At 41.4% G+C, this 12371-nt stretch overlaps 1 protein-coding gene across 1 annotated transcript in view; it reads left to right on the top strand.

Annotated features, from left to right (window-relative positions):
• The window catches only part of LOC149070385 (calpain-A-like), a 46573-nt gene that overhangs the window by 10582 nt on the left and 23620 nt on the right, over positions 1–12371 (top strand). Inside the window, exons 3-4 of the mRNA XM_089249528.1 lie at positions 9424–9624; positions 11258–11389. Of these exons, the coding sequence (XP_089105654.1) occupies positions 9424–9624; positions 11258–11389 (333 nt within the window). The remainder of the gene's footprint in view (positions 1–9423; positions 9625–11257; positions 11390–12371) is intronic.

Raw genomic sequence — 12371 nt, 5'->3', positions numbered from 1 at the left:
ATACACTTTGGATTTCAGATATCCCCACAGCCAGAAATCCATTGGTGTGAGATCAGGAGACCTTGGTGGCCACGGAAATGTGAAATGACGGGAGATAATTCTGTCACCAAACTGTTGACTTAAGACACGTTTGACTGAAGACCCTACATGTGGAGGAGCGCCATCTTGCATCCACACAACTTCAGATAGAGCATTTTGCCGTTGCAATGCGGGAATCCCGTAACGAGTTAACATGTCCAGATAGCGAGCACTCGTTACTGTACATGTTTGCAGATCACCGGCAGTAATCTCTTTAAAAAAGTAAGGGCCGAGGATGAACGTACTCGTTATACCACACCACACAGTCACTTTTTCCTCGTGTAATGGACGTGCAAGCACATCATGTGGATTATTGTCTGCCCAGTGCACACAATTTTTCGAATTCACGTTACCAGTTAACAAGAAATGCACCTCATCTGTCCACAGAATGCGTAAAGGCCAGCTGCTATCTTCATCGTACCGGATAAGGAATTGATTCGCAAAATCCAGCCGTAATTGATAGTCTCCCGCTTCCAACATCTGGACACGCTGGAATCGATACGGAAACATGTTTAGAACAGAGCGCAGAATCTTGCGGACAGTTGAATTCGGCAGATTCAGAACACGTGAAACACCGCGTGCACTTGCGGGACGAACTGTGCTTGTCGTCTGATGAACTTCTGCAACAACTTCCACGGGAACGGAAGGTCGTCCAGACCGAGGTCGATCGCATGTGCAACCAGTTTCTTCAAATTTATGAATCAAGTCCCGTACAGCTTTGACAGTGCACGGGCCTCGCCGTAATCCATGGTTTCTGCGGTAAACACGCAATGTCTCTGCGGCATTTTGTCCATTCAGGTAATAAATCTTTACGATTTCCCCACGTTCTTTCCCTGAAAGCGGCATCTTGTTCGGAATGGCAGAAAGCAACATACGTGGCTCGCATTTCGCCGCGCCTTTTCTTTCACCTAGCGTGACTGTGTCTTACGTAGAACCCGAAATTTGCATTTCTTGGTTTCTTCTTCTCGTTTTGTGGAGGACTAATCAGGCTGGGATCTCAGCCGAAGAAACGGTGTGACGAATGAAACGAACATTAATGCTCTGGTGCACGGCAAAGTCCTTTTTACTTTTTCCTTGCCTAGCTCCGGGGATTTTCGTGCTACAGGTGCCATTCCAACGCTATTTAGTGTTTTTCGGTATGGAGATCGCATTCCAATACAAAAAACTTGGTGTTGCCATTTGATATTTTCGAAATTTTCTCACTGTAAACCGTAACTGTTTGAGTGACACTGTTGTTTTCCATATCCTTGATCGCATACCTCAAAATACCTTATGCCAAAATTTCATTCAGTTTCTGTGAATGGTATGATAGTTAGGGGCCCATATGTCGGGATAGTTTTTTTATAATCACCCTGTATATACAAATATTTTTTCACTTCCATTACCGTAAGTGAGGGATCCCAAACCGCGGGACCCGGTGCGACCGCACCTTCCACATACGCCTGAGAGCGGGTCTAGATCAAAGCTGCATGAAAGTTTCAAACTCTTAAGGGTGGTATTCACCGACATAATTTAAATTATAGTCACAATTTGTTGATAAGAGATCTACGCGGATTGGTTAAATTCAGGTTTTTAACCAATCTATGTTGATCTCTTATCCAAAAATTGTGACTATAGTTCAAACCATGTCGGTGAATACTGCCCTAATACAGCTTTTCTAGAGATCGTCATGTAGCTATAGATGGTGCTGACAGAACACATACACACATAGCCTTTCTCGGAATAGTATGGTAGTAGCACTTTTTTTTCACGAGATCTGATTTTGTTTCTGAAAGAGAATTTCTGAATGTCATGGAACTTAATCCTAAAAAACAGAAATTCTTGCCATAAACTTTGTTATAGCCGGCATTCATAAATGTGTCAATTCGCAATATATAAGGGATATTTTTAACACTACGTTGGTATTGCAGGTTCACTGGGAACACAAAAAAAAAAAAAAAAAATTAGATATAACCGATACTTTTCTTAACATCCCATTTCGTTATAAGCGGGCTCGACTGTGAACTTAAAAACATAGTTTTTTTTTTGTTGACATCAGCAGAGACAAGGCAACAACTTTCTAATTGGGTTTTGGGGGCACACGGGGAACTGTATAGAAACACAAACGACATATCTGAGTACTAAACATTATTTGGAAACTTTTTCTAATTGGAAATATTATAAATATATTTTCTAATATACTTTTTGCCGTGTAACAATCGGTTTGAAACTGATTCTCTCCATCTTTAGTCTCGAGATCTGCCAGAAGCTTATGGGTAACCGAGAACATTTCGAGCGAGATATTCTTCTTCTTGTAAAGAAACATCCGATCCTTGGGTTCGGCATTTGCTCTCTTCCCCAGGTTCGTGTCGAAAACAAAATAATTTTGAATTAGCCATATTTGCTTTCGTTTTGATATTACTTTAATTCTTTACAGTGTCAATATAACACTTACATAACCTGAAAATTCAAGCATTTACCATCTTCACTTCAAAAATATTGAAGACAGATGGCAGCAAAAGTAAGAACACGAAAACAATCACAATTCTGACAACATAAATACGATGGGCCCCCCCCCCCCCCCACACACACACACAAACCCAGAACATACATTCCGGCATATACTGATTCGTTAGAAATTCTGCAAAGGAATGTGTACGAGGTGCGTGTGTGGTTGAGGCATCCAACTACGTTTAAAATTTCAGAAAATATCGATTTTTTATTTTTTATGAAAGCTCTTCTTATTGTGATTCCCAAACAGGCATTGTTTTATTTGTATGACGCATAAAACCGAAGTTACGTTCACCTTAGTGTTGCGTTTTTACATGCAAGTCATCCAGGAATAAAATGTTCAGACGTGTTTTATACAGGGTGCATAGAGCAAACAGGAGATATTGCGTTTTACTGACGAACCGTTGACCCTGGAGGTATAATTATAATTAGAAAAAGTTCCCAAATAACGTGTAGTGCTCATGTATGCCATTCATGTTGCAAGGGGGGGGGGGTGTTGTATGGTTATTAAGATAAAATAAAAATTAACTTTTTATGTAGTCATCCCCGTGTGCCCTGAAACCCAGTTAGAAAGTTGTTGCCTTGTATCTCCTGGTGCCAACAAAAAAAAAAAATTCCATGTTCCTAAGTGAAATATACGCGGAGATATTCGGATTCAAAAAATGGAGGAAAGTTGGCTAAAAAATAGCGTTAAATTCGGGTAAAACGATTTTTCCGCATTTTTACAGATTTTTTTTTTCCCAACTTTCTTCCGTTTTTCGAATCCGAATATCTCAGCGTATATTTCACTATTAGAAACATGGGATTTTTTTTGTTGGCGTCAGGAGAGACAAGGCCACAACTTTCTAACTGGGTTTCGGGGCGCACGGGGGACTGTATAGAAACATAAATGACATATCTGAGCACTAAACATTATTTGGAAACTTTTTTCTAATTGGAAACATGCTTCTAGGATCAACGGTTCGTCAGTAAAATGCAATGTATCTGTTTGCTATGCACCCTGTATGACGAAGAATACTATTTTTGTCCTTTTGCTTGAGTTTCAAACATGATTTCTAAAGAACTGTTGATTGTATCGTTACAAAATTGTAACATAACATTTTGCCATATGTTGCTGAGGTTTTGTATCAAAATCTAAGGTCTACCACATAAATTTGTCTAATTACAGTGTGGAATGAAATTTCAAAAAATGCACATGCACACCAACAGATTTGAGTGTAACTAACTCATGAGCATATCGTTCAGTCATTTAAATTTTAGTCCACAACCTGCGTTATTATTAGCTAAATGTACTGTGAAAATAACAAAATATTCCATTCATAGAACTTTTTGCAATCGTGGTTCGAATATTATAGGAATTTTGCTTAAAATATTTGACATAAAATGACTTTTTTTTCACAGAAAATGGCATAGGTATAGTCCCAAATTTATTATTGTTTTCAACATTTCGAAACATTTTCCTATTAAAAAAAGTTCACTCCAGTACCATTTTAAAGAAAAGTGACAAGAAAGGCAGTCGAATGCGTAAAGTAGTAATAGTAGTAGTGTCTAATACACTGTAAACGTATTGTAAGATATTCTGCGCTGTGTTGTGAGGTGAGATATACACTGATTTTTATCTTTTCAGCCAGTTTGTCGTATGAATGGCAATGAAGACGTCCCGTGCCTCCATTCCTCAATACCAAGCAGAGCAATGAATTTTTTAAACTTTTTGTTTTTGTCCACCTGTGGACCCTCTTTTCACTATGTTTCTTTTACGGGCACACCCCCCCCCCTCCCCCACCAAATCCAATATCAAGATCTCTTTTCAATTATTAAAGTAACTTCTTGCCGTTTGTTTTCTTTCTACTGGATTTTTACCCTGGTCCCAGGTTGAGTCGTTTGACGTAGAGTTCCGTCCCGTAATTTTTTTATACTGTCAAAATTGCAATTCCATTGGTAAACAATAAGTGGTCCTCCGCAGGTGGCAACTCATATGGAATGCGGAGGAGACTTCCACCAACGTTAACCTCATTGTCCCAACGGTCTCACGTGGTCGGGAGGTGTGGTCAAGGACGAAAATCATCTTTTACACGGAACATGGTCCCTTCCCGACGTACTTGAAGAGGTTTAAGGCCTCGAATAACCACTTCTGCGCCTGCGGGGGAATCGGCGATCTCCATCACTACGTTTCCATATGTACCCTTACGGAATCGTACCACTCCTTCTTCTTGGGAGACTGGAGCGTGCACCAATATGCATGGAAACGACGTATGATGCGCAGCCCCTTCAACTACAACAAAATTGCTGCACTAATTAACTTCTTGGAAGCTTTTTCGCACCTTCTACGTCAAGATACCATGTCTGACCCCCCGTCTAGCGACTCTGACAGCGGAAATACGGATGATCTTGACCCGCCAGTTACCAGATCACGCTCCACCGGTCAACATTTTATGCTGGTGTAATCCGAAACCCCTCAACGAGATGCGATACGACCAACTCAACCACTCACCACACCCAGGGCTTGTGTAAGCTCCCTGATGTCGACGCCGTAACTATAGGATCACATGTGTATTATCGTGTGTATATAGTGTGTATTATAGGATCTCCTGTACATTTTGTATATTTGTATACTGTTCTTTCTTGCACTTTTTTTTTTCTCTCTTTTTTCATCATTTTGGAAATCTGCACAGCACGGGCACTCTGCTTCGCTCAATCTTTTTTTTTTTCTGTAACCGTCGTAGAGGGACGGCGCGGTGTCCCCCCTTGGTAAAACTTGGCTCTCCAGCTTCCTGGATGGGAGCGCTCTCTAGCAACGGCTAGATGGGAGCCATCACTCTCTGGCAGACGGCCAGCAGAGATGCTCCCCGGCGCAGACGGCCCGGGTGGGAGCCTAGGTCTGGACACCAAGCTCCCTCGAAAGCGGACGCGCTGCTCTGTCACCTTTCCTTTTCTCACATATATCTATCCAAGAATCTTGGACTCGTGATGGGACAGTATTGTCTTCCACGGTTGTGTCCATTCTGTATGGCTCTTGCAGTCAGATTTTCTTTTACTCAATAAACGGTCTCCGGCGCGTCTCCAATACGTTAGAGGTTCTCACGAATATTAACGTGGAGGCGCGTCTGGTCTTTCAGTAAACAATAAGATACCCCCCCCCCCCAACTCCTAACACATCACCCTGAATCCACGCCTGGATCGATGCTATTTCGTTCTAATAAATATCTGGCAGCTACTGCATTTTTATGCGGAAATTCCGAAGCTTTATCATTCGTTCATGGTATACTTATAGTAACTTATTACAGTGTCTGGCCGAAAAACATTGTCGTACTCCTTAAGTAAATATTGAAAACGCACTCGGCCGGGAAATTTATTTCATGAGGTCATGCAATATGTGATCACTTATTTTTAGTCACAAAAGGGAGAACAACGGAAAAGGCAAACGCACCGAAAAAAACGAAATTCCTAATGCATTTCGACGCACTATGGGTGCCGTCTTCAAAGGGAAAAAAAATTAAAATAACCACCATCACGCTGACTGGAATCCCACTTGAGTTGGGATTCCGACCACTAAATCTTAATTTCAATAAGATCTCCCGATTTCTCAGCGGACAGAAAATACGTCTGTTAAAGTAAGATGCCGTGGAGTCGAGAGCCTGCATGCGAAAGTCTAATTCAACGTTCTGATTGGTTGCTTGCTAAATGGAGCTTTTTGATTGTTCTATACAAACTTTCTTAAAATTCCCGCTCGTAATGACCCGAAGTCATGGGGCTGCGATCAGAGCTGTTGATTATGTTTTTGTTTACTAGTACATTTTTGACGGCCCGAATATATGTGCCTTCGTGGAAGTTTGAATCAGCTCCACTTATGAAAAACTTTCTCTTAATAAAATTTGAATGTGTGGCCCTCTCTCGAGGCAACTCCACGAGGTGCGCTATTTGAACAAAAAAGTTTGTTTTCGCCTCTATAACCTCTATTCACTGATTGAACCCTCTTTTCCCGATTCGCGCTCTCTCTTTCTTTCTTTAAAAAAATAGAATAGCTTCTGCCGAGGGATCATCATCATCATCACATCCTTACATTCCAGAACCCGTCTGGTCATTTTCTCCATCCTCCTCCTCCTGGCTATGTGCGGACACCTCTTCCTCCACCCTTATGCGATTTCTTTCTTCCTAGTCGCGATTATCGTACCTTGTACTACTTCTTTCCAGTATGTGCGCAGCCTTGGCTGCAAACAAACTTGATTATTCGAGTCGCGCACCTCTTGGATTTGTCTCTTTCTCTCCTTTGCCTCGCTCTTCGAGTATGTGCGGGGTATAACAAAACAATGTTACTGTTTTCGTTGCTTATCTATATTCTACATTCCTCTTTGTCCCCTAACCATGTGCGTGGTCTTATTGGGCTCAAAATATCCCAATTCGCATGGATGTTTCACCAATATCCTTTGTGGATCTAATAAACGTCAAATGGCTCCTAAGATAAAGGCCATTACATACTTCACGTTCACCTGTACAGAGAAAGCTGTGCTGGTGAGCTTGACGTGTGTGTGGTGAGCTGGCTTAACCCTTACAGCGGCAATCCTGAGGTATCTCGGGTTCTTAAAACTCTCTCAAAACGGTTTCTCCAACCCATATACCGTAGAAAGTTTCCTTCCCCTAATAACATGTTTTCCTCCCTCCCGTCCTGCCAATCAACTATCAGTGGGGGGAGAAGTAAGCTTTGTTCGAAGTCTGATAACAGAGGGGGAAAAGAGACGATTTTGTTCTTTTCCCTTCTAGGTAATATAGTATAAATAATAGGAAACGATAGTTTTTCCTCTTCCTTGTTTTCTTTTATTATTATCATTTTATGTTAGGGAGGGGAAAGCATTTATCAGCTAGCAATCGTAAAAAAAAAAAAAATCCACGTGAAAATAGGTGGCAATTTATAAAAGTTTTAGTGATTTCCACTGTTTCGGATATAATGCGGATCAATAAAACTTAAAAAAACCGCGTAAAGGATTAAGTTACCTTTCACGGTCTCTCTATTAGATTTGAGTCTAATGACAATCCACCACATCCTTTCAACCACTTTTTTCAGTGTTTGAGACAAATATTGTTTGGCATCGCCATTGTGGGACATCCGTCATAATTTAGAGAATAAAATGTTCAGTGAAGGGCAATTATTTTGATTAATTATGTTCAGCAGACTTCATTTTATTACTGACCCTAGTCCAGAACAAAAGAAACAAGCCTACATTGTAAAACTTCATCCTGAGGATAGATACAGTAGGTACAATTACCTAAGTGACCAATTTTTTTTCTGGTGAGGGGCCGTTCAAGTATTACGTAAGAAAATTTTTAGCAATTTTGGCCCCCCCTTCCCCACGATCAAAAATTTATTTTTTTAATGCAGAAAAATATTTTTTTAATTGAAATTTCGGAAAAAATACCTTTATATGTTATTATAATCAATTTCTGTTAATTTCAATGTTATTTGAAGGCTATGAACGCAAAATTTATCAATCAATTCTTTGTCTGATTAGGCAACTTTACTTGCCGTTGACAATTTTTTTTTGGACGTAATTGGCATCTTCATTTGCATTTGACAATTTTTTGCAATAACTATGGATATTCCGCATGGATTCCGATTTCCCGTATTTTTTAGGAAGGAAATATGGTCGGCCTATGCCACTATTCTGTTGTGTGTATATATTGATACTTTGATACTTTCCCCACTAGAACTACTTTCCCGGGCCGGGATCACGAACAATTCCTGCTCTAGATGATAATGATATCCACACACGGATTCAAGATCTTATATAGTCGACGCTCGATTTTACGAACCTCCAATTTACGAACTGCACGTTTTTTATGAACTAATTTTCTGGTCTCCTAAACAAATATATCATTTCTTTAAATGTCTTTCTCATTTAAGAATTTTCGATTTTAGGAACTATTTTTCACGTCCATACGGGTTCGTAAAAACGAGCGTCGACTCCATATATGTTTAACACATAGCCAGCGGGTCAAATGTAGCCCTTGGAGTCACCTGATGTGCCCCGTGACTTCAACTCTAATTTAATAAAAATGAACTAAGCGACACTTTTTTACAGATCATTCAAGTGACCCACGGCAGGGTACTTGTAAGACCGACTTTTGTGTGTGTGTGTGTGGGGGGGGGGGGGACAAATAGAAAGGCTTGGAAGGGGTCACAAGGAATTTTTTCCAGACTTATTTTGAGTCAATGCCCCCCCCCCCCCCATAAATCATTTAAATTAACCGAGATTGATTGAAATGGCGTATAAAATGGGCATTTTCTTTCGATATTTTAATTATTTTACGAAAATATTTGAATTTTTTTAGAATTTCGGCTTGATGGGGGGAGAGTCACCTATGCCCCCCCCCCCGCATACGCCTCTGATTTATGACGCATTTATATAGATAACTTTAGTGAACTACCACGTGGTTCCAGAGCACTAAGTGACCTGTGGTGCAGTTCCACATCCTCCAAGTGGCCCGCGGCGCATTTGCAATTCGCTTAAGTGATCTGCACCACATTTCCAGATCACTCAAGTGACCTTCGACATATTTACATATCCCCCAAGTGGTATGTGGCACAGTTCCAGAGCAATTAAGTGACCCGCAAGACAGTTCCAGAGCAATTAAGTGACCCGCGAGACAGTTCCAGAGCACTCAAGTGGCCCGCAACACATTTACAGATCACTTAAGTGGCCCGCGGCACGTTTCCAAAAACCAATGAAGTTGCCGCACTCTTCTAAAGATTGAGCAGTGAACACCCTTGTTATAAACCCTCATTTAGCTTCAGCGTATATTTGCTTTTTCATAAATGGTTTGCATTACGTTTACATATGAATCCACGCTTTTCTTTAACAGAACAATGCTATTTCGGTAATATCCGAGATGGTGCCTTATACCTCTGGCCGTGCAAATATGGACAGCGACGAAGAATCCTACGCCACTGGCACAACGGATGGCAATGGGCTATACGTCGATACGTCCTTCCCACCGTCAGAGACATCTCTTTACCATAATAAGCGGAAGAGGGATCCGAAGATCCTGTGGATGAGGCCACATGTAAATACATTTACACATTCTGACCTGAAATTTACGAGGTCGGTTCAAAAAGTATCCGATCATAATTTTTCGTGCTTGGACCAATAGAGCTAGGAAAGCGTGGTTTGGTGCACGTATGTTCGCAATCATAGCGCGCATGCTTGCGTTTTCTTTTTTCTGTTTGCAGAGGCCGACAGCCGCCGGTCGATGAGTGAAGAAGTGTAAGCGAGTTCCGTTGCATTTTCGGTGTTTCAGGAAAAACTTGAACAACGTAACTGCATTAATGGTGATGGAGCTGCCAATTGCGACGCAGAACCCATTGGTGATAGTTGTGCTGTGTGGTTATAGTACTTTAGCATGTCCTATGCCAGTGGTTCTCAACCTTTGGAAGCCCGCGGCCCGGTTTAATTTATTTTTGTAAGTGGGAGACCCGGTCAAACACATGATTAACGGAACGTGAATGGGGAAAAAAGGAAACGGCAGATCAGTCGCGGCCCGGTATGAATGATGTCACGGCCCAGTACCGGGCCGCGGCCCGGCGGTTGAGAAACATTGTCCTATGGGATCGCCAAACGGATTTGCTTCTGCCTGATCGCTGGCAGCTTTGATACGATCTTCGCTGAGACAACACTTTCCTATAGCAGAAAGTCTCCGCGCAAAGCTCGTGACGTCAATAAAGTCGTCCATTTCACCTATAGTCATTGGATATACACTGCAAAATGGGTAAAGATTTCGCATACGTCGGACTGCTATATCCAATGGCTACAGGTGAAATGGGTGACTTCAAAGACGTGAAAGCTTTGCGCAAAGGCTTTCTGCTATAGAAAATGTTGGGGCTGAGATCAATCAAAAAATCATCAACCAAAATAGAATGGACGAATCTAATCTAATGCTTGTGGTCTACAAGTTCTCTATTCGTGATTCGACGATCTTGTATCAGCAGAGTCCTCACTTAAGGCCGCTATACACTACGCTGACTTGACGTGGTTCCACATTACGTCAGATTCACGTCGAATTCTGATCCTTGGGAACTCTGTGACGTGGGAATCACGTGGATATGTTATTCCTACATCACAGAATTCTCACGAATCCGATTTCTGTTTATCTGACGTGATGTGGGACAACGTCACGTCAGCGTAGTGTGTAGTGGCCTTAAGTCAATGACGATCTTATTTCAGGATGTTGAAGGCCTACCAAAGAACGTGCTTCATTTTCCAATGTGGTGTGGCCATCTATGAAGTGGTTGTACCGCTCTTTTGTATGTGTGGTGCCAGTTGTTTCATCTCCGGAGGCCTGTTGAATGTTGCGGATCGTGTCCATTCAGAAATCATCAAGCTTCACACAAAATTTAATGCAGTAAATTTGTTCAAGTTTTTCTGCCATTTTGGCAAAACACGAAAATGTTACGGTGCTAATACATACACTAAAACACTCATCGATGGTTTGTCAATGACTGGCAGCTTCCGCAGGCAGAAAAAAATTCAAGCGCATACGTGCACTAAACCACGCCTCCCTAGCTTCATCGACGCACGAAAAATCACGGTCGGATAATTTTTGAACAAACCTCGACTCATATTTGCAAATGAAATAAACGTATTCTTATAATTTCAAAGGGTCTTGTGTGTGTTGATGCCATATTCGTATTTGTCTACAGGAGTTGGTTCAAGATCCATATCTTCTTGTCGATGGCGTCAGCAGACAAGATATAATACAAGGAGCCCTCGCAAACTGCTGGTTCTTATCATCATGCGCGGCTGTGGCTCAAAGACCCGATCTCATGGAACAGGTAGGAATATCCTTAAGACAGGACCACACTCGTGTCCAGCCCAGGCCCAATACGTTCCAAGGTTGTCTCCAGCCAAAGTTCAAGTAGCCGCCTTCCTTCCCGATCTTCCAATCAGTCTAACCGCAAATTGGTCGAAGAACGCCAACAGTCACAACACGCCTGCCTGGCGTATTAAATTGTTCTAGAAACAATTATTTTCACCAAGGAACATTGAGCTAGATTGGATCAATATGTAGCCAGCCTACCACTGATGCCTCATTGCAGCATGGGTGGGGGATAAAAACATTGGAAGCACATATTTGCGAATGAGTATTGGGCCAGGCTGGGCATGAGTGTGATCCTAGCTTTTAACTAGAGTGACGGTATTTCATGGAGAAAAAGATATTGGGAGCTGAAATATGTGGAAATATACCGATATCTCGAATTCTCGCCAAGAAAAGCCACCATACACCGGAAAAGTGGGCAACTGTGTTACCAATGGAGGCAAAATAAAAGGGTTATTGCAAATCCCACAGCGTATTGGCCATTAAACTGGTCCCATCATAAGTGGACGATGGAATATAATGAACTACTGAATCGCTTTCTAGTAATTTGAGATACGAAAATGAAAGTTATTTTTCGCACATGGAAGTACAGGGCAGTACCCTGCATTTTACAGGACTCTGATTCGCGTATTTCCAGTGATTTGCCTTAGTTCAGTGCCCTCCATTGACGAATATTTGAACCAACTTTTTTTCTGTATAAAAAAAAATTCCCCTTCGGGAGAATGTTTCCACGAATCGCATTCAAATGTACCAGTTCGTTCAATTTTTATGAAGTTTCAATTTATATAAGAATTTACGGGACATCCTGCATGTTTCCCATTTTTTGCGAAGTTAAAGCGTTAAAATTACGTAAAAAACGTCGAAACATGTCAAATATGTGTGGGAGGTGAACATTTATATTTATTCTCACATAAACCATCATAACATAATTAATTAAG

This window comes from Pholcus phalangioides, unplaced genomic scaffold (genome assembly GCF_987345545.1).
Source record: "Pholcus phalangioides strain wild (caught in Gottingen) unplaced genomic scaffold, Ppha-v1.0 ptg000022l_1, whole genome shotgun sequence".
NCBI classification, from domain to species: Eukaryota; Metazoa; Arthropoda; class Arachnida; order Araneae; family Pholcidae; genus Pholcus; species Pholcus phalangioides.
The sequence above is the reverse complement of the archived record's forward strand: the minus strand, read 5'-3'. Positions and strand labels throughout refer to the sequence as shown.